This window comes from Channa argus, chromosome 4 (assembly GCF_033026475.1).
Source record: "Channa argus isolate prfri chromosome 4, Channa argus male v1.0, whole genome shotgun sequence".
Taxonomy (NCBI): domain Eukaryota; kingdom Metazoa; phylum Chordata; class Actinopteri; order Anabantiformes; family Channidae; genus Channa; species Channa argus.
This window is the reverse complement of record NC_090200.1, coordinates 30223143-30246933: the sequence shown is the minus strand read 5'-3', so window position 1 is coordinate 30246933 and position 23791 is coordinate 30223143. Positions and strand designations below refer to the sequence as shown.

Here is a 23791-nt window from a genome sequence, read left to right as displayed (position 1 = left end):
CTTGCATTATTTATGAATTTTTAATTGAAAATATGGTGTCATTCAACCTTGCCTACAAGTAATCATGGTATCACCATCATGTCATGAACTCTTAAAAAAAGCATTTTAACTTTAAACACTGCTTAAAACTCTGAACTGTTAAAATCTTAAATACAGTATAACAAAGTCTGGGGGCCTTGTGGCTCAGTGGTAGAGCATTGGGTTGGGATGCAGGAGGCACCAGGCTCAAATCCCACCCCACCAGGTGTGGCCTCACCCAGCCACCAAGGGCAACCTTGGTGCCGGTCCCAAACCTGGACAAAAATAGGAGGGTTGGGGCAGGAAGGGCATCCGGCATAAAAACACAAGCAAAATCAATATGCAGAACACGTTCACCTAAAGGGACAAGCAACCTCTGAAGGGAGAAGCCGAAAGCCATTGATTTTGACTGTATTACAAAGTCCCTCAACACTTACTTCACACAGGCTCACCGAGCTGCACCCTGAAACACACAAGTGTTAGCCTATTAGCTCACTGTGAATATTACACCTGGAAGATGCCTTCTGGCAGGCTTTGAAGAGATTTGTTGGTGCTCCATTTGGGTTAAAGAAGATAACCAACTTAAGCACCTGTTAGTAGTTTGTTTAATTTAATTACTTTTATCATCTCCAGGGTGTTTTCCCATATCAGTCACAGAATACATATATGTTGGCATATTTTTTATTTACCATTAAATTAAACAGGTTTAATTACTATAATACAACATTATTAGTGTATATTGTTTTTCACTGGATAGAGGTATGAAAGGTGCTCCGCTGAGGCGACCCTGAACTCACGGGATAAGCAGAAAGTACAAAAAAAAGGATGTATGAAAGGTGCTGGGCACACCAGTCACTTCATTGGTAGAGTGACCACCTATCGACAGTGGGTCAGCAGTTTGCACCCCGAATACCCCTAGCCAAGTGTCTCTAGGCAAGGTCTTACTGCCTTAAATTGTGGCTACTGCTGGAATTTATTCATTCCAATGGGGATTTCACAAAGTACGGGGCATGTGGAATGTATTCACAGCGCTCAACTTTTTCCGCATTTTGTCGTTACAGCCTTATTCCAAAATGGATCAAATTCATTATGTTCTACAAACAGAAGTGTGTTTGAACTTATAAAAAAAAAACCCATGTACAAAAATAATAATGGCCTTTGCTGTGACACTTAAAATTGAGCTCTGGTGCATCCTGTTTCCACTGAACATCGTTGAGATGTTTCTAACACTTAATTGGAGTCCACCTGTGGGAAATTCAGTTGATTGTACTTGATTTAGGGGTGACTGTGGCGCAGGAAGCTAGAGCGGTCGTCGAACCAATCCCGCAGTTGTTGGTTTGATCCCGGCTCCTCAACATTGGTCATATGCCTCGACATTGGTCACATGTCGAAGGGTCCTTGACATTGAACCCCAAATTAGTTGTTGCAAGTGAGTGTTGGCCAGCTGCATAGCAGCTCCCCCACTGGTGTGAGTGTGTATGGAAAAGCGCTATATAAGTGCAGATCATTTACCATTTATAAAGGCATACACCTGCCTATATAAGGTCCCACAGTTAATAGTGCATGTCACAGCACAAATCAAGCCATGAAGTGGTCATCACTGCCTGGTTTGGGAACTGCACCATCTCGGATCGCAAGACCCTACAGAGGATAGTGAGGACAGCTGAGAAGATCATTGGGGTCTCTCTCCCCTCTATTATGCACATTTACACCACACGCTGCATCCACAAAGCCAAGAGCATTGTGGACGACCCCACACACCCGTCACACACACTCTTCACACTCCTGCCATCAGGAAAGAGGTTCCGAAGCATTCGGGCCGCCACATCCAGACTGTGCAACAGTTTTTTCCCGCAAGCCATCAGGCTCCTCAATACACAGAACTGAAATGGAACTCACACACACTACAACCCGAACTTATCACTCATTACTCATCTCAATTCATCCCACAATCATTTATTTATTTATTTATTTATTATTATTATTCTATACTTAACCGCACTACAATGTTTACTTGCTGTTTTTTGCACATTCCACTGCAATTGCACTGTATACATGCTGGACATTTAACTGCACTATACTGTTTACATGCTGCTTTTTGCACCTTTAGAACACTTGACTGTACTGTACTGTAAAATCGAAGTATACAATAGGTTTACTGGTCGGCACTGTCTTAGGTTCTGTGTCCTGTCCTATGTTACTTGTGTTGTCTGTCTACACTGTCTGTCTGTACTGTTTTTTGTCTGCACTGTTTGCACTAGGTTGCACTCGATGCACTTTACATAGCTTGTGTTGTTTTGTAGCACCTTGGTTCTGGAGGAACGTTATCTCGTTTCCACTGTGTACTGTGTATCACTGTGTATATTAGAAATGACAATAAAAGCCACTCGACTTGACTTGACTTGACTTGAAGTCCAAGGAATTGTCTGTAGACTGAGACAGGATTGTATAAAAAAATGTGGAAAAGTTAAGTGGCGTGAACAGTTTCCAGATGTGCTTTATTTATCTATCCAGTACTTAAATAGCTCCAGTACCAGTACATACCAAGCGAAAAAAAAAGGTCCAGAATTCCCAGCATTAGATACAAGTAAAATATTTTAATATTTACATGCATATTTAAGTGCACCTGTCAGACGTCTTTGGTCTAACCATTAGGAGTATTCTAGTGGAAGTGATGCAAATGTAACTTAATTTTGACACAAGTGGTCATCTTGGAAACACATGTATATGGACAGGTGTAAACAATGTCTACTACTGATCCGATCACTGAAAACCATTTAAAAAGCAAGTCTAAATGGGACCTTTCAAGAAGTGGTCTTTTTATTAGTTTATGAATGTGCGTGTGCATGGGTGTCTGTGTGTGTGTGCCTCTGGGAAACTTAAATGTCTCTTTAAAGAATTGTCAAACTGACAGATTGGTAGATTAAAGAAGACACACATGTGGCGGGTTAATGGTTGCAAGCTCTAGCATAATGTAATAATTAAAGAAAGTCAGTTTTATAGTTGATTTGCTCCAGCTTGGTTATGACTAACCTACTTATCACTTTCATCTTAAGACAATGCATCAATGATACTTTGCTTTCAAATCTCAAGGCAAGTCTTAAGCCAATCAAATCTAAAGAAATTAATGTCTCGCAGCAGATGAGCCTAGAGCAGCAACTATTCCTTGCCTGTGTAAACAATATTGTACATTTTGGTCCAAAATGGACCACTTAGATCTTTGTTTATCTGAAAGTTTTATACATAACCTATTTAACTTGCAGTATACTATTGTATAATGTACAATACATTCCAGTGCATTTGCAGGGAACAGAGAACAAACATTTCCTGTTAAGACTTGTATATCATCTGTAATATGAAAATCTTTATATTTCACACCTTAATCGATAAAGATAAAAACGTGTCATGGGCATTCTGTCTGTGTGCCTTTCTTGTCAAGGCACTTACAGTTCTTTCAAAGTTAGTCACAGAGCAGCAGAGAAAATTAACCCAGCATCTGAATTAAAAAAAACAAAATTTGGAGCAATTCTTTCAAAATATAGCAGCATAGCTGAGAGTCTGTGTTTTTTTGTAACTGTTATGCTGCATCCCTCCTTTTGTCCATATGTGACCCACATTTTATGTGGTAAAATATAAATGGAGGGATGCAGTGGCTGCCATGCAAGGTGCTCACCTGACCCACCAGGAGCAACTTGGTGTCTTGCCCAAGGACACTTCAACACATACCCGGAACCAGGGATCGAACCACCAAGGACGACTGCCTTACTGAGCTACAGCCACCCCAGCAAACATTTAATATTTCATGAAATTTCACAAGTGTTAACTTACAATATGAACTTGTGAGGTAATTTGTCTTTGCTCTGAGCTATGGTAAGACACTAAAAATGGTAAATTGGTTTTACTTACATCAGCACATTTTATGAGCCACCAAAAATGGTGTGTATGAAAATGGCTGTAATTCCTGAATAATGAATTTCATATCCCTTGATTTAAGTTTAAAATCTTGACTTCTGTCAAATCTTGAGTGTTTCATTTCAAATTCAATGTGATGGTATCTAGAGGCCAAATGTCAAAGAAGTATATAATTATAAAATGACATAGCATTTGTAATTTTCCTATACCTATGTACCTGACTATAAATGACACTTTTCCACCTTATTGGTACCCAAAGCATTTTACACTGCTTCTCATTCACCCCTTCACAGTCCCACCAGGCGCAACTAACTCGGGGTCATTGTCTTGTTCAAAGATACTTGGACATATGACAGGAGGATCTATAAAAACAGTCTGGCAGGAGGCAGGAGGAACAATAGGTCAGTCCTTTGTATTCCACTTGGCATCATTAATGCTTGATTTGATGATAGTAATTTCCTTCCCTCCCAACACCACCATTTCGTACACTGTCTTCTAACTCCCACACAAAGTATACATACAATTTAGCTCCTTACTCCCCCTCATACTACTGTTTTTAGGAGAAGGAAACCAGGAGGGAGTAACATCCTGTAGAGAAGGCAGGGTCAGGAAATGACTAGTGCAGTTTATGGGTACACTGAGTCACAGGAATAACCCAGTAGTTTTACTGTGCAGCCACTCTTGCTCATTTCCAGGAAGAGGACACTGTTGTCTCAAAAATGATTATAATACAACAGAAACAGAAATGTAAAAACAAGAGGTGGTGGGTTTAGGAGTTACATGCCTTGATGAACACCAGTTAACTCATACGCAAACATCTCAAATCCTGCTGTAACACTCACCAGCTTACAGAGATAACGTAGTTTTGCAATTCAGATTTTCTAATAGAAATTTAGATCAGATGTAGATCAATGTAAGTAGCTTTACAGAATGAAGTTTCTCACCAATCATGTTATAATGCCCATTACTGTTCCCGATAAAAAACCTGTGTGATACACAGACATTTTCTTTATCATACTGACAAAGCACAAAGCTACAATATGCAACCTAAGCTAGTGCTGTCATGAGACTCAAAGTCAATCCACTCAGCTCTCGTTATCACTGCTCTGTGATGCTCTGCTCTCCTCTCCTCAGATAGTTGTCATTATTAAAAATATAATAAATGAGAATGCTCTAAAATATACTAATAGTGGAGAAATGCTTAAAATTCTGAATTGGTAAGAAAATAAAGCCTTACTGAAAATCCTTTAAAAATAAGTGCTTGTGCACTGCTGCCAGTGCTGTTCTGTGACTTGTGACATTCAGTAAGTCATACCACTCAAGTTGTGAAATAGTGGGCTCACAAACAGTTGTAATAGATTTGATATGTAACTGTCACTGCAGGTGTTACACCAATTAAAACCGACCAACTGACCAGAGTACCAGCAGTCTGTTTGACTGGCATGCTTTCTTTGCAAACACTGACCACTTCAATTAAGTTATGAAAAGAGCACTGTATGTTACTCTGTTTGGATAGAAACCCACTCATGATAAAACAACAAACCATAGTTTACAGATATATGGAATACGTCTCTGCTTATAAGCTCCTATTAAGTTAAGAACCAGCAGCACTAAGATCCTCCTAACAAATACAGAGAATTAATGGTTAGAGATGAGCTTGTCCAGCTGGTTCATACCTCCATATCCACTGTACATGGTAGCTGTAGATGGTTGATGTCTTCTTGCAAGTGATGGGTTCACCCAATTCCAGAAACAAGTGTTTAGTCCTTGCTCCAATTGCACTGACCTGCGTTTGAAAGCTTTCTGATGTCACCTTTTACTTGCTCTTTTTACTCTTGCTCTGTTTGGTATATGTTTTTTTAATTTTTTCGTGGTCAGTGGGAAGAAATTTGGCTTTTCCTCTAGTTCCCTTGTTTCTCTCTATCCTGGCTGGTTTCTTGTGCTCTCTTCCCACATCTCAGCTGTCACAAATGGTAATCCTTTGTCCACCACTCTACTAATGATTCTCTCTCTCTCGCTCTCTCCCTTTCTCTCTCTTTTTTTCAATGATAGGAAGTTGAAAGGAAAAAGGTTTGCGTGTGTGTGTGTGTGTGTGTATCAGGGTGTTCAAGGCAGTCCTGTCTTCTCTTCATCCTGGTGACGTCACTATTTTCTCCTGCCCCTCCTGTTTCCTTTCAAACATTCTCAATCTGAACAAACACACAAAAATAAACACTAACATAATACCTAAACACATTTTCCCCAAATAACTAATTATAAGTCATTACTTAAGGGTTCTTTTCCATACAACCAAAAGACCAAAACATTAAACTACATACACACTCTAAACTGTTCAGGTGATTAAATGACATGTACTTTATGAGAAAGAAAACAAAAACTGAAATGAAATTTAAAGGAAGCAAAGTTCTAAATTGAAATTAAAATGATTATAAAATTAAATTGAGGCTGTTTATACCAGGTTAATCCCTGTGGATCCTCACTTAGTGTGTGCCCCTACGTACCAAGCATTTGTCAAATGCATGTTTTTACTGTGTGGGCTGTTATCTCAGAAGGGGAGGAGCTGAGCTCCAAAGCATGCAGGGAGTAGTGAAAACTAATTTTGTCCACTGGTCAGGCAACCTCTCTCTCTCTCTCTCTCTCTCTCTCTCTCTCTCTCTCTCTTATTTATTTATTTATTATCTTGCAAATAAAAAAAAAAACTTGCTCTAGTCACAGCCTGGACACACACTAGGACTTTTTGTGTGTGTTTAAAGCTAATAATACAAGCTTTCTCTTAATGTACCCACCTCACTAGAAGCAAAAAATATTATTACATTAAAATGAGGTTATTATAGCACAGTTTGGAAATATGTTTTATAATGTTTTAACAGAATGACTCAGTTAGACACCAAGCTAAATCTAATGAGACCAAATGATATTGTTAGACTGACAGGTGAAGTTAGACAGTTAATACAGTTAATAGCTAAACCTCAGGAAGGGGGATTTAGACTATCAGGGCAGTTTGGAACACTTTAGTTATAACTTGGTAGACCTGCAAACTGTGATTAAAAATAAACCGCCACAAGAGTGTAGTTCCTAACTAATAAATGTTTAGCTTGTTTCATGTGAAAAATTTACTTATATTCACACAATAAGTTGGTCAGTGAAAATAATGGAAATCGTTTCTCTTAATGTTTGTACAAAAAAAAGGTTTAGCCTGTTTACCACCATGGCAGCTGTGCAATGTACAATGTATTTTGCTTCCAGAGGAGGCCAGGGTCTACCATACCAGGCGAGATCCCAGTTGCAGGTTGTGCAAAGATGATAGTTGTTCGGTATTAGTCTAGATGTTGGGTTTCGAAGTATCCAAAGTTCCCATATATATGATATATGTGATTTGGTCATGACAACTGGTCAGACCAAGTTGGTCCTGGTCAGTGCCAGTCAGTCTGATTTAGTCAGCACAGACACTCAGCATTGAGAATCATTAAGTGTCTGCTGTGTTAATGTATTTTTAGTTGCTGCCGGAGCCATTTCCGTTGGGTCGTGGCTTTTGCAACGCCTTTTGTCATTTGGTTGTGCTGTTGGCTTTTGCATCACCTTTTTCAATTTGGTTGTGTTGTAGCTTTTTGCAGCATATTTTGTCATTTGGTTGTGTTGCTGTGCCAAATCGATGAAGTTTTTTTTTAATTTGCTTGTGTTTTGTCTATTTACATATTTTCTGATATTGCAGTGCTTTGAGCACTCGAGGCCACTGTAACACAGTGTTAACACAGAATTATACTTGCAATATATAGAAATGCTGGCAATATGAGTAATAAAAATATCAGAATTAACCTCAGATATTGCAATTTTCTAAAAGAACTATAAACAAAGATGAGCATCATTCAAGATTTTGTCCTTGCACAGTTAATGCTTACTTTCAGACAAATGTAAAAAGTAATTCTGGGAATTTGGACTAGAACATTTTAAACATTTTGTAGAATCAAATTCTCAAATGTGTCTGTAACACTGACTAATACCTCTGACCCCTATTAATCCCAGAATGCAATGTGTTCTTTACTTTCCGTGGGTGTTTAGGGTCTAATATATATAAAAAAAAAAAAATCATAAAACAAATAATTTCAATCAAGTTTTATCCTGACCAAATAGAATATAGGTAATGAACTGATAAACTCTTCCTATTTCACTAAGCACAGCTTGATTGACTCTGAATGTGTGTGTGTTTGTGCGCGCGCAGGACCCCTGTGAAGTGGGGACTTTCTGGGTAATCTCCGACTGGCCCATAAGCAGCTTAACTGTCACTGGAGTGCAGTAAGCTAATTACTAGTTTCTAGCCTGTCTAACACAGTTCAGATGCATACATATTTATACTGAAAATCACGTCAACAATACTACTCATGTAAAAATAGATTGAAGGATAGAAGTTGTCTTCCAGCTAAGTTTGTAAAGTATTAAATATGAGCTTTTGTTTTTTTATAATATTCATGCAACGATTAACAAGTCTGCATGCTTCTACACTGAATTCAGTATTGCTGTGCTTATAAGAATTTGACATTGGCACCAAAATTCATATCTTGACATAAAAGAAGGCTGTTGATTGTTTTTATTGTAACTCCATCTGTGACTGTTGGGACAGTGAGTAGGCTGTGTGATTAGGGAAACTGTGTCATTGGGTTAACCCTTCATGGCTAAACCTTAAAGGTTAAGCTGTTACATGGGCAAAAAAAGAAGACACACAGAACTGTCTAACCTCAGCCCAACACTATGGCAACCAATGACAGCCTTGCGAACATTATGTAACCCACTAAAAGTCTACAGCCACCAAAATGGCGCCATTCAGATTCTCATTGTATAGTCGGCTGTAAATATTCCTTCGGTAACCTCTCCATTCAGGGTTGCTAATCTATTGGACTACTATCCTTAAACCCAGATTAACAAATATCAGATAGGAATTCCAAAATTACACCTGGGGCCCCAGACCCAGCAGTTTTTTTTCTATAGTACAAACAAAATTTTATTGGGTGGCAGGTCTGTGTATTTTAGATTTTTTCAATGTGTAAGACTAATCTTTGCTAAATAGTTACTGCAAGGTCTGCACATGGACATCCACAAAGGGTCCACTTGGACTATTGCAGGCAAGGCATAAAGACCAATCCCCCTGAGGGGAGCAGTGGGCCGGCACGGTGTTTCGCTCAAGGACACACCTGGTTGGAAGGCCGTGATTGGATCCTACAGACTTCTGCATCTCAGCCTGATGCTCTATCCGTTGAAAACAACAGACAGCCTTTCACAGACAGGTCTGGCGTCCATGTGTTGGCACAACAAGTTGAAACTGAAGCTGCCTGAAATTTTCTTCTTAAGTAGTTTACTTTATATTTAACCGGCAGAACAGTAGAGCTGTAATGCGGTTAACTTTAATTAGAAAACACTTTTTTTCACCATCAATAAAACACACTTCACTACATTAATATTAGTTAAAATATCACCAATAAGCTATCTAAAAAATTTAAACAGATTTAGGATTTTGCCTCAGTGCGAGGAGAAATTATGAGACACAGCTCAGCAGCTTTCCAATAGTTCACAAATAACAGCCATTGAGTATAGGATATTAACATTTTTACCAGATGACTGATTATATTGTGCTATAACCTCATTATATAGTAGGTTATTTTTTTATAATCACTATGTGTTTTGACTGGTACCTTGTTCCTGCTGTTGTGGCCAGATGACTAGTTTGGTTAGAAAAAGCCATCTATCCCCCCCAAGCTATTGATAACATACAGTATGAAAAGACAACACTAATAGCTGGAAGGTCCTGTACCCTTTTGCCTGTACTGTTTTGCACATTACTTGATATTTGTCTTTCTTGATACAAGTCATGGTGTAGTGAAAAATAAATATTTGGATGAGCACATATAAAAAAGATCATCCTAACATATACTGTGTACACAATATGTGTTACATGTAACCAACTTAGTAGAGCAAATTCACAGTAATGTAACAACTTATGCAAGTAAAACAAAATCTCACTGGAATCTGCAGAAATCTAAATTTTATCATTTATTAAGAAAGGGCAAAAATATGAACTTTCTTGAAATCAGTCAGATTTCCTTGGACTCTTTTTGCATTGATTTTGAGAGCTAAAGCCACTGGTCTGTCCTCTGTGCATCAAACATCTCTGGTACTCTTAGGTAACGTCCAACTCCTGTCAGGAGATGAAGATTGATGTAATTGTTTACATAACACAGGCTGATAAAATATGTCCAAAGAGTCCTCTTAACAGAATTTTTTTATTTGTCCTTTAGGCTTATCCCGCGAGTTCAGGGTCAGCACAACGGATCATTGTCCGCATCTTGATTTGGCACAGATTGTACACCGGATGATCTTCTGGATCCAACCCCCCCCAATTTCTACCTGGCTTGGACCGGCCACTGCACAGCTGGGCATGGGAATGGGCTGGTGGGGCTTGAGTGTCTTGCCCAGAAACACTTTAACATTTAGCCAGTAATGGGAATTGAACCACTGACCCTTTGGTCCGTGGAAGACTGCCTTACCAAAAGAACTACAGTCGACAGAATCCAGTGTTAGTATTTATGTATTGGCTAAAAATATAAATCTGTTAGCATTAAGTTGCTGATATCTGCTAAAGCAAAGCTAACAGCACAATCTAACTCTAGAAATGCTAGTAAACCTGAAACTGTAACATTGTTTACTCAAAGGAACACAAAGTCCCATCGGCCTGATTTCGTAACTTTACTAAATTCTAGTAGCAAGCTTAAACAACAAAGCCATAATAGTAGTAAATTGTACTTACACAATGTTTATCTGAAGGCTTTAGTCGCTTCACTTTGGTTGGTACCCTGAAGTCCGTTTTCAGCATTCCCTTCAATATGTACTTTTATGCTCCCCCAACAGCAAAAGAAGCAACTGGAAAAGGTAACTGTATAATTCATTGCAGCAGAGGGATTCCTGTTTTGTTTCCATCACTGCACAGTTACCACAGACACACCAGCAGTTGTCCCACACGTGCAGCATTTCGTCTCTGCTGTCCTTGCTAGCCTGCTGTGAATGCCGCTGGGCTTCGGCAGCATCTACCATCTCTGTGCGTACTGCGGAACTGTTCAGCATTTTATTGCGGCTCGTATAATAACGCCGAATAGCCATAGTCCCAGGTGTTGTAAACTCAATGTTAGGAAAATAAAGCAGAGAGACCACCTGCAAGCAGGTTGGCTCCAACTCTCGAGAAACGCTCAGAAATGCCCCAACTGGCGGCAGTTACAGCGAAAGACATGAAAGACTAGTTGTAGTCGGTAACCCCACGGCAATCCATAGATGTAGGGGAATTAAAGGGGAGTTCTATTTCCTATGTCGCTTGCCCTCTGGCTGTAGCATAATAAAACAATCCCTGCGTGCTTGTGCCAACTGAAGCAGCATAGTCCATGCCCACCGGTGAGTGAGTCAAAAGTTGCAATTTTATCGCTCTCATGGTGCCCCTCAATTACGTCAACAGTTGCACCATAAGAGAGGGGCTACATCAACACCTCCCGTCTGAACACGCGGGCCTCGCCCTTCTCCCTAAGGACACATTACGCTCCCGGATTGATTTTTTTCTCTGAAGCCCTGGAGCAGTACTGGGTTAGATAACAACATCTTTGTTGTAGCCAACACCGTATCCAAGCTGGCTCTGCTAGCTGATGCTTTTCCCGCCAAATATGCCAAAGAGATCAGCAAGCTCTCCAGCTCCATCCTTGCCATGTGTGGCCCGATAGGGATCGCTTAGGCACGCATCTTTGCATGGCAAGCGATGATTGTAAGAAACGTGTGGCTTCATCTTTCTTCCATTTCAGTGGCCATCAGGAAGGATATGCTGAAGGACCTATGGTCTGTTTGGCCCCCATTTTCAGCACCTTTTTAAGAAAATTTGTTGCCATGATCCACCTCATCAGCAGCGGCCGCGTTGAGTCTTGCTCCGGTGTAGCCCACTCCTCCACCTCCTCCCCCTGACCACCAGGCAGCGACATCACACCACTGACCAGCCAAGCGTCACAAGCTGGCATGTTCATTCTCGCCCTCCAGTGAAGCCTCCCCAGAAGCGAGAGGAGGAGATTCTGATAGTTTTGAAGGGGGGAACCGAACATCTCCTGAAGAGCTAGGCATCATACAACCAGAATACCCCTGGGTTTCTCCCACATGTCTCCCACCCATTACAGCCCGCTCGTCGGCGAGTCGGCTAGTTCTTTCTAATAAACACACTCATTCTCCTGGGCTTCACATAACATCCCTCCCCACTAGCATACTTGCTAGCCATGGGGGTATATTTGTTTCCACACCAGTTCATAAACCCTTGGGGGCACACAAGCCTAGCTGTTCGGCTAAGGCAGGGGCTTCCCCGATGGACAGCCATCCCCTCCTGTACTCTACGCATCCCTTTCGCAGAGGAACCCCCATGGGCTGCTTTGGCCCAAATCTCCCAGAGGGGTGGAGAGGGCCGAACCTTGGCTAGCTGCCAGAACAGCAGACAACATTGTTCGCCGTCACACCCGTTGTTGGAATAATATGATCAGTGGAGGCAGCTGTGTGTTTTGGACAAATGGATGGACACAATACGGAAAGGTTATTCTCTCCAGTTTGCCACACCCCCTCCAAGCTTCGCGGGGATCCTAGATCCTTTCATCCCCAGCCCAGATGAGAGCTCTTATAACAGAGCTGTCCAATCTCCTGGGGAAATGGGCCAATAGCGGGGTCCATCCAGAAGAGGTACCTCTACTCTGGGGACGTCTGGGGAAATAAGACCAATTTTAAGTGTGCACAGGTACTTTGCTGATAGGATGGGGTGGGACATGCTTCTCTCAAGTCAGTGGGGGCTCCATGGCCATAGGGCACTTCTCTCCACATAAATACACTGGAGCTGCTTTCTGTGTGTAATGTTCTTCAGCACTTTGCTCCGGTGCTCTCGGATTGCCACGTCCTTGTTCATACCGACAATAACCCAGAAGCTTTCTACATCAACCATCAGGGGGGCGCACTCACATCTCTGCTCCATCAGAGCTGTGTACATCCCTTGCGTTCTCAACACAGCCGTGGACATTATGTCATGGGGGGCCCCTCTCCTGAGGAGTGGGTGCTGCACACAGAGCTGGTCCAGAGGTTTGGAGCAGCAGAGTTCAGCAGAGTTGAGGTGGACCTCTTTGCAGCCAGGAGCAACCGGCAGTCCAGCATCCAGAGAAGACTGTCTAACCGTAATCCTTGTAGCCCCAAGGTGAGTGAGGGCAACGTGGTTTCTGGTACTCTAATAGATGCTGTCAGGTCTGCCCTGGGAGCTTCCATGGCGGCCCTGTCTCAGGCCAACGGGAGGATCTGCAACCCCCCCAGTTTTACACAAGTGCCTGTGGGTCTGGCCCCTCAGAGGGAGTGCCTAGCCGACCAGAGGTTTTCGGCCCACGCATGGTGGCCACCATTCAGGGAACAGGGTGGCATCCACCTCTTCCTCCTATGTGGTAAAGTGGTCATCATTTCAGCACTGGTGCTCAGATAGGGGCATGTCTGCCCCTTCATGCTTCCACGGGTCCTGACTTTTCTTCAGACCCTCGTGGACAGAGGCTTATCCTCATGCCATGAGGGATTCGCAGACAGTTCTGTTTTTAGTCATCTCCTGCTGAAATGTTTATTAAAGGGTGTGAGGCGACAGCGGCCTCTTTCTCACCCCTTTCTCTGGTCCTCCATGCCTTGGCAGCTCACCCGTTTGAGCCACTAGACCAGGTTCCCCTCAGGCTTCTGTCATGGACGACAGTACTTCTCTTGGCCTTCACCTCCATAAGGAGAGGGACCTTTCTGCCCTTTCAGTCTCTCTGGAGTGTGTCTCAATCTGTGGAGATCTCAGTCTGGCTGTTCTCCGACCTAATCCTGTCTTCATGCCCAAGTGCATTACCAGTTCTTCTAGGTCGAAAGTGATAACCTTGGAAACCTTGCACACCTCCTCACACTTCTGAGAAGCATTCTTTGTCTCATCTACTGTGCCTGGTGCATGCTTTGTCCTGCAATGTGGAACTGTGATGGCCACAACTTCGGCAACACCCTAAGTTTGTTTGGTAATGTTTTCACTTACTTTTTCCTTAAGTTTAGTTTATTTTTATTAAGTTTAAGTTGTATTAATTTATTTCTCTTTTTCTTGAGTTATAATTCTGCTGGTCCGGGGGTGTTGGCCATCCAAATAAAAGATTGATTTGAGGCCTTTATCAACTTTAAATACTTCCTACTGGGCCTGGACTGTACCAAGTACCCCGTTTGACACAGGGAGGGGAAAATATGGGGAACATGTTTCTTTAGATGTTACAGGTTATTAAACTTTATTTGGTTCATTATTTTATTATTGCTTTTTCATATTTGAGTAATGAGAGGATGTTGTTAAACTGTTCGTCTAGAGTTTGTTTATAATTTGTCTAGTTACAGTTATGTCTACCCCTTGTGTGTCATATTGGTTTGGCGAGCCAGTATATATGTTACCGCTTGTGTATCACTCAGGTTAGGTCAGTTTTTGTCTCCATTGTGGTTAGAACTTGTGTTGTAATTTCAGTTTAGCTATCTTTTGTTGACCTGTTTAAGGGCCCACATTTTGTTCATATATTAAAATTTCTTTGTATATGTTACATTTGGGTAAATAAAACCCATTTTCTTTTTTGACTTTATTCCTGTATCCTGTGTCTACCTGCTCGGTCCCTGACAGGAACGCACGTCCCCTATATGTCGTTCCGAGCGCCTTTTTGTGCGCTACAGCTCTCCTCTTTCTGCCCATTGAAAATTGGTGACGTTTTCCTTTAACAATTCACATATACTTTTTTTCTGGCAAGGGAGCTTAAGCTAATATTAAGCAAGTCAGTCACCTTTAAAATGCAATTGGTCTGCACTTACTGTATATAGCGTTACTATCGATAGCTGTACCTTGTAACTACAATAGCTGTACCTTGTGGCTCCAATACCTATAAAAAAAGATCATAAAGATCCTTTTTCTAGAAAATTCTTGGAGGCATAGATGGTTGGGTTTTTAAGACAAGAAGGTGATTTGGCGTCAATGCCTCCATGTCATTTGGATCATTAGATGGTGCAGTTATTGGCCGACTGTTTATGATGGCTTCCGCTTCACATAGTAATGTGTGTAGACCCTTTTCATCCAAAAATTTTCAGTGTAGCACTTTTTATTCTCCTAATGGAATGAATTAAAATGCTCCCATATCCCTCCATGGTGAGAGCCAGATGGAGGATTAAACATCCACTTGATGCCACACTGGATAGCATAAAATAAATAAACAAGTATTTTCATCTTGTCTGGGCTTTCTTCAGCAGCAAGAAGATTCACTGTGACATTTCATTTCTTTTTAAGATCAGATGTTTCAAGCTCCTGTAGGTGTTTTGGATTCTTTGGCCATTTCTCAACTGGGTGTGCGAGGGAGTCATGTCCAAATATCCAGTTTGTTTCGCAGAAAGGCATTCATGTTCTGACCCCTTAATGCACATTCTGCAGGATTAAGTTGAGAATTTAAGTAGTGCCACTGTGAGACTAATGAGGTTTGCTCATTGCTCAGTGCTCACTGCTGAATGGCTAACACCCTATTAGCTACAAATGTGCGAAACCTTAAAGTATCGTTGCTAATGTGTTTTATAACTTCTACACTATCTGTCCAATATATGAAGTCCTCCGGTGGTAGCTCCAACTCCTTCCTTAGCTTTCTGTCTACATGTACTGCCAAGGTTGTCCTTTAAAGGAAAGTCATATTTGAACTGCTGACTCCACAGGTCCTCCAGCTTGACAACAGATTTAACAAAACCTGTGTTACGCCATCTTTGGTTCTGTTGCAACTACTCGGACAGGAATTTTGACAAGAATGCCTCGAAGTGTTCCCGGGTTCAGTATTCAAATGCTGATTACATTTGGTATTCACAAATCCATTGATCACTGCTTGCTCATCACCATCCACACACTGCCTTTCCTTAAATAGTTGAGTTTTCCTTGAGTTTTACGTGCAGCAATGTGGCATGCCTCGGGCAAATCTTACTCCATACAGAGTGTACTCACATGTCCTAGTTTCAGACTGAAGCATATGCTTTTGCTCGAGGAAGTCTATCTTATCCTTATGAAGAGAATTATGGAGTTTGTTTAGTTAGTTGGTGTGAGAGAAGATGATGAAGAGGATAGGGTTAGATGGAGGCACATGATTCGCTGTGGCGACTCCTGAAAGGAAACAGCCAAAAGGAAAAGAAGAAGACAGTGCTCAAAAGTATGCTCATCTTGACAAAGCAGACAAGACTTGGAAGGACCGTTCTTGTTAGAGCTGGGCTCTACATTCACATCTTTTTGAATATTTGCTTGCATTGCAGTGGTGGTGAAGCTCCATTTGCTACAACCAGCTCTTCCAGCTCATATTCATTGCCAAAATGCTCACTTAAAAGTCTCTTGGCATTTTTGTTGCCTTGTATACTGCTCCTAAAAATAGAGATTACCGTCATTCTTGGTTTCACCCAGGGTTCAAATGCTCTAATAAAGAGGCTATAGTCTAAGGATCTAAAGGATAAAATAAATTATATACTATATTTCAAACCTGTTATGCAAATAAGTTTGGACTGTTAACAGATCAACAAATATTAGTTTTAAAAATGCTATCATAAAATTATTACATTTATTAAGTAATAGGGCTTAATAACACATAGAACATGCAATATATTTTGTACTCAGGGGAACATGGTTGCGCTCAGTGGGAACAAGTTGTGCTTTGGCCTGTAGGATTGCTGGCAGGTCTGGAGTCAGTTTTGTGGTTGAGATGCGAAGGAAGTCACAGAGATGGTCGCTGGTCATTTTGGTTCTCAATCTGCTTTTGTTCAGCGTGATCAGAGAAAATGTTTGTTCACATATGTATGTTGACCCGAACAGACTCATTCTTTTTGCGTGGCATCTCATCAGCGGAATCTTGGTTTCTTCCAAGCTTCGGTAGAAGTCAGGTAAGGAGAGAAGCTGATGTTGATATGTCAAAGAATCATCACACTGCATTTCTATAAGTTCTGACTGCAGACACTTTTTCACTTCTGCATTTATCGTGAAGCGAGTCGCGAACAGCTTGATATCATTCTCAAAAGTAGAAAAATCTTGGAAGCGCTGAGAAAGATTTTTCTACTAAAACACATATTCCCCTTTTTATCAGAGAGATTGGCCTTTGGAAACGCAGATCTGATTCCGGACAGTGTGAAGGTGTGCAACTGTGCCTACAACAGTCAGAGCTTCACACAGAATGCTTTCATGTGTGCGTCTTTGCCTTGTAGTTTCTTGTTGAGTGTGTTGAGGTGTTCAGTGAGATCAACTAAAGACGCCAGGTCTTCCAACCATAGAGGGTCATTCAGCTCGTAAGGTGGTTGGACCTTTTCTTTCAAAATCTGGTCGATCTTTGATCTCAGAGAATAAAACCGCCGAAGCACGGAGGTGTTTGGTTTCATAGTTACAGTAGTAGTTTCTTTCTTACATAGTAGTCCTTCATCACTGCAACACTCTCATTACAAATCAAACACACACACTTACCCTTGACTTCCATAAAGAAGTATTTCCCACCATGTCTGAAATTTTCTACACTCACTTGCTATCTTTCATTTCTTTGGTGTTGTCATTTTCACTGCGCTATGGCAAAATTTTTCTTTCCTTAATTTTGTTTTGTATAGGAACTGCCTTGATCAACTCAGTTGCTCCACCTAGAGTTAAAACCAAGAAATGCAATACACTAGGTTTCATGTGCGGGCCATATTGTGGTATTTTTTTGGAATTTGCTGCGGGCCAATTGAAAATGGTTCGCGGGCTGCAGTTTGCCCGCGGGCCGCATTTTGGACACCCCTGCTTTAGAGTGTGTTTTTGCCTTAATGCCTCACCCTTAGCTAATAAAGCTGCCATTTCTAGTTCAACCTTAAGGCATACTGTTTATGCTGAAGATGCTACAGAGCGAAGACAACTTATTTTGGATTTCCTGGATCTACTAGACAACGCCACAGACGCACTGTCTTCATGACACACTTGCCTTATTTGCTGATTTACCTCTTTAATCCAACAAGCAACATCGTCACAAAATGTTCTGAATGAATTTGCCCTTGGTTAAAACCAGCATTACTGATCACTGATTCATTTGCTCTTCTGGTTTAAGCTTGTGGAGTACTTCTTCAACTGTGGAGTACTTCTTTATATCACAAAACTCCCCAAACATCAGTTTGGTTTACACCTCCTCCATGCAGCGATCATTATGCATTAAACAAAGTAGCTTGTTCTTTTTTCCATCAGCTGACCTACCTTGGCCTTTCTTGCATTTTTTCGACTTTTCAAAGCATACCTCCACAGCTACACAATCAACTTTCCACAACTATTGTGTTGCGCTATCCACTACCTTGTAATACCAATAGCTGTACCTTGTGGCTCCAATAACTATACACAAAATGTTGCTTCCCTGACAACTAACTAGGCAAACTTCTCAACGGCAGCCATGCGATGACATCATCAGTACACTTATACATGCGCCTCTTAATTTGCCTAAACCATTCAAGACAGACAGACCATAGAACAACAAAACAGCACAAACACACAGAAAAATCCCATTGGCTCATACAACGTGCTTGTCTTTGAAACATATTATTTCAGTTTCTATGACTTCACATCTGTTCAAACAGGACAAACACTGGGCTTTTTTGCTGATTTGTTATTAATTAATTTAATGAACTGATAGATGATAACATTTTCCCCACATCTTTATTGGATCAGGTGTAATTATCCTGTGTTCAAGTCAGGTCCGGCTTTCCCTGGACCCCCTTTAGATCAGGTCTCTCTTTTTTGAGAACTGATTTATCCACATTGGTTTCAGGTCAATTTTCTCTGTGTCAGTTGTTCAGGCAGTTCAGGGATGGTGCATTTGGAGATTTAGTATGCAAAACATGCCATACACTCAATGTCTCTCGCTTCCTATCTCTTGCTTTGACTTTGGTCTTACAGGATGAATGGCTGGTAAGTAATCTTCTTAGAATCTCTATTAGCTAAACCATCTGCATGTTCAGATAACAGAAGGTGGAGAGGTAAATATATGACTGAGAACACTTGTGCCCCGTACTCCGCATGACCCCAAAATGCAATCACTGTCACATGTTATATGGTCAAAATAAAAGAAGAGTTCTAAACCCAGTAATGGGAAATGGGAATAAGGAAACTGAAGCCACTGAGAACATGATGAAACTTTATAGACTTTATAGAACTTTATACATTAAAAAAACTGCTGAAAACCGAACACACCTTTCACACCTTCCTATGCACTTAAATCTATTTTTTTTGCACTTGACTCTGATAGGACTTTGCTTTGATGCTTTGATTTAGATTTTTGCTGCCTTGTACCTCACTTGCAAGTTGCTTTGGATAAAAAGTGTCTGCTAAATGATTACATTTACATTTAGACATATGAGAGTGAGCACGAGAAAGATATTCAGCAGTGATTGTGTGATATGAATTTCCAGTTAAAGCTCAAAAGTTCCTGTAGCTGCTTTTCAAAGAAAATGCCTTTCAGGGAAGAGGCAAAAGCAGCAGCCCAGTGCTGAAAATAACAGCAATGTTTGGGCAATGGGCAATGTTTCCTCTGCACTTACTTTTGGAACAACTGCAAACATCAACATATGGTTACTGCAAGAGATCTTTTATTAGTAAAAGGCACTGCACGAGTCACTCTGTCCAGAAATCCACTGAAAGGACACACACAGACACACACTGTTTGTTTGGGCTGAGTCAGAGGTCGTGCCTGGTGAAACCCAGAGGTTTGATAATAACAGTGGTCCAACTTCACACTGGCTTTGCAAAGTTGCCACCCATGTGTACTTATGACTGATAACTAGTGTTATATAGTTCAGGTGCTGAGGCAGTCATCCACAAACCACGGGGGTCAGTGGTTTGATTCCCGTGCCCTACTGGCTACGTGATCGAAGTGTCCTTGGGCAAGACACCTAATCCCAAGTTGCTCCCGGTGGGTCAGGTGAACACCTTGCATGGAAGCTAATGCCACTGGTTTGTGAGTGTGTGTGAATGGGGGAATTAGAAGCAACATGGTAAAACGCTTTGGATAAAAGCACTATATAAGCGATTATTTAATGGCAAGCACTGAGTCACCCCAATGTTCATCACTGCTGATAGAAATACTCCCAACACTCCCTGACTAGATTTAAAGCATAAATGCTTATGTCTAGAATATAATTAACCAACAGAGGGAAATTTGTTAGGAAAGTACTCACCCAAGAATTGGCCTCACCCAATCCTCATCACTAATCAACTCTTTAGAAATGTAGTCTTCAAAGCAATGGTCTGTTGACTTAATATTCTATTTACCAGTATGATTTGCGTGTAAAAGAACAAAAGATGTAAAAAAGCAGCAAGATCCTGAAAAGAGAGACAAGGAAAAAATGGAAATAAAGCCTACATAGAGAAATCAAGACAAAATAACTTCAGGGTAAAGCTGTAGTTACTGTAGGTCTCCCTCATTTGTGAATTTCTTTGTCACTGCTGTTGGTCATAAATCTTTGTGAAAAAGACTGGCAGAGAAGACTAGAAACTTTACAAAGCATAGACTTAACTATATTCTCTGCCAACTGTCAGCACCGACTGAACCAGACTGGCACAAAATAGATTCAACCAGACCAAACTAAATTCATAATCAGTTCTACAGTCCTTAAGTTTGTGCTGGCCTTTACTCAACAGCAATGATATATGATATCTGTTCAGTTTGGGTAAAATGTTTAGATAGGTGTTCATTTTAATTTGAAAACAGACATTTGTGATGATGTTAAACTCTGTGCAAAATGCTTACTATAAATGTATGACTTAATGCATATAAATAAGTCACCAAAATACTAGTAACAGCTCTATAAAACTGACAATTAATTCGAACTAGACGCAGGTATTACAAGACCTGCTTTAACTAGTTGACGGTCATAATTGTGTACAATTGTGTACAGCTGCCTAGTTACTTACACCTTCACCTAAGGGAAGTCTACAGGTTCCATAGATTCAATTCTGTAACCAACAATACAACATTTGCACCAGAGCACACAGTTCTAATTACTAGAACTAACCAAGCTCTTCTTTACATTTTTTTTCACTTTCCATCTGAAAGCTGAGTAAAACATGACAATTGTCCACCCAGTGACAAACTTGTGGCACCCAGCTTACTGTTTGTAGATCTGTTTTAGAAGTCAGTGCATAATGACACTGGCTTTGAGTAATTCCAGAATTAAACCATCAACCATGGAGGCTAAAATGTTCCAAACCACATAGTTGTACTTTACTTTCAGTGCAAATCTTTGGGAGGCTGTTGTTGGCTTTACACTGTACTGTAAGCATTGGATACACTGTAAAGCATTGGAACGAAAAGAGAACTGTGAATGAATACAGTCAGAATATGATGAGAGAGTACGGGCCTGCCCTCAGGTCAGTATCTGTTTCATGCAGCTTGTCAGCCAATCATTACCTGATAGGTCTTCAAACACTGAGAACCCTGCTATGGTACAATGGACGTACTGTTCATTTGGTTTTGATGGCAACACAGAAAGAGTGTTTTTGTCGTTTAGATGGAGCATTTCCACAGTCACAATGAAGTCTGGGTTTGTCACCGATTAGTGTAACATTTGGATTAAGTGACCTTATCCCTTGGAACTCAATCAAAATTGACCGTTTTCTGTACCCAGAGTACTACTATTATATTATTATTATTTCAAAGTCTGAAGTGTAGTTTTGTAGTATATAAGGTGCTTTAATTGACCAAGATGATATATCGTATTTTGAGCTAAATTAAGTTGATGGTAGAGCATAATAGTACTAGTTAAAGACATAGACACATTGATCAGCGCTTGAATGTCAAGTTCCAGCCGAACTTTTAAGGCTTACAAGGTCCAAAAATATAGCCCATCCACCATAAAGCATTGGAACGAAAAGACAACTCAGTGCAGAGTAACATGGTAAAGACTTAAAATCACTTAATTTTAACTCCACTTTATTAGCGCGGGCGCTCTCTCTCTCAAACACACACATCAAGGCAATATTAATATTCTCGCTCGGATGTTTTTTTTTTCCAATATTCACCGATTAAAAGATAAAATCAGTGGCTTCTTAAACAAGCACAAAACGCCCCACACATGAAGCAAAGACACACATCTTTCTACCTTGAATCCAACAATTACGTGGCACATTCTAAGACAGCGCTGCCATTCAGTTATGATGACGCATGGGTTTCCTCAACCTGATTGTTATTATGATGCCGAACGTGCGAGGTAACATATCCAAATAGCTACTGTGTTGGCAGTTTAACTAGCTGCTATGGATGTTCTAAAATTAGCTACCCTGTGTTACTGTGGAATGTTAGATGACATTTACTAAAAACCGCTTTAGTGGATCTCAAGCTACAACAGGTCCTTCAGAATAAAAATGGCACGTTGCTATGGCAGAGACCTACACGGGACATGGTCAGCTGATAAGACAAGACTGTAGCAGGCAGACGCCAGTAAATAAGACAGGGTTTTAAATATGGTTAACCTAGGGATGAATAATTTGCTGAAATAACTAGTTAGATATAAAGATAATTAAACGAAAACATTTGAACCCACGTACATGTTTGCTGCGGTGTTGGTGCTCGTGTCCTCACCCACTGACGTTACTTTGTTCAAACTACAGGCTCCTGAGTGGAAAAAACGAGTTAATATTGTTCCGAGCACAGATCTTCTCTTACTCCATCCCTGTTGTTATTTACGGTGTCCTGTGTGGTAACACAAATCCACTATACTGTAGGTTGGCTCAGTGTACTGCGTTCACGAAATCAGCGTTTGCCACTTTTTTTAATGTCAAAACTTCCGGTCGGATCTTTCAAAATCATATCCAGTCTGGAGACTAGCCGGAATCCCAGAAGGCTTCATTAGTTAAAGGAGACTGGAAACAGTTTGGCAGTTCGTTGAACATATGCATCAAAATTTGACCTTGTTAACAGTATAAAAATGATGATCACACGTTTGTTGAGTTTCCAGAGTGTTCACGTACATTCCAGCGAGCAATGCGGTGTCCATGTTTCTATGTTTATTTTAACCATACTCACATTTCTGTAAGGAAATGCACATTATAGTTCCAGCTGATAGTACGTTTACCTTTTATTTTAATATTGATTTTATTTGAGGCTGTAGCTCAGTTTGTAGCGAGGAACCACAAGGCCAGTGGTCTAAATTAAGACTTGATGAGAACACAATGCTTTTGTGAAGCAGAAAAAATAAATTTAGTTCCTCATGTGTCAGTCCTGTTGTCCTTTGTAGATTTTATCAGTGTTTTATTGAGTCTTCTGTAAATGGTAAATGGTCTGCACTTACATAGCGCTTTTCTACCTATTGGCACTCAAAGCACTTTACACTGCTTCTTATTTAACCATTCACAATCACCTCCAGCAGAACTAGGCTCAGGGTGGGCGGCCATCTGCCTTGACCGTGAGTGGAAAATGGAGAGGGAAAAGAAAAGGGCAACAAAAAGCAACAACAAACCATAGGGCAGGTTGGTAGGAGCCGTAGCTGCCCACTGGAAAACACACGGCTCCAAAGCTGGGAACACCTGCAGAAAGCGACAGAGAGAGGGTGAAAGAGAAGAAGAAAGGAATCTACGGGAGAAAGAATACACAACGTTAATGTCATACAGTGGTGACAATTGTGGGGTAAGAGAAAATGAGAGAGGGACAGGAGGAGGATAGGAGCTCAGTGCATCAGGGGGTGGGTCCCCCAGCAGTCTAAGCCTATAGCAGCATGATTATAACTATCTATAAGCTTTATCAAAGAGGAAGGTTTTAGCACAGACTTAAAAGTA

At 40.9% G+C, this 23791-nt stretch overlaps 1 protein-coding gene across 5 annotated transcripts in view; it reads right to left on the bottom strand.

The window, feature by feature from the left end:
- Positions 1–22795, bottom strand: part of ripor1 (RHO family interacting cell polarization regulator 1) — a 58678-nt gene extending 35883 nt beyond the window's left edge. The window contains exon 1 of one of the 5 annotated variants that reach the window (XM_067500550.1): positions 22565–22795. Coding sequence is in view for 2 of the 5 variants with exons in the window: in XM_067500554.1 (XP_067356655.1) it covers positions 5607–5625 (19 nt within the window). In the remaining 3 variants the exon portion in view is untranslated. Of the gene's footprint in view, positions 1–5606; positions 6097–10726; positions 10750–22564 lie in introns of those variants that run through there. The other 4 variants (XM_067500552.1, XM_067500551.1, XM_067500554.1 and 1 more) reach the window with 4 other exon arrangements.
- Positions 22796–23791: the final 996 nt, after the last annotated feature.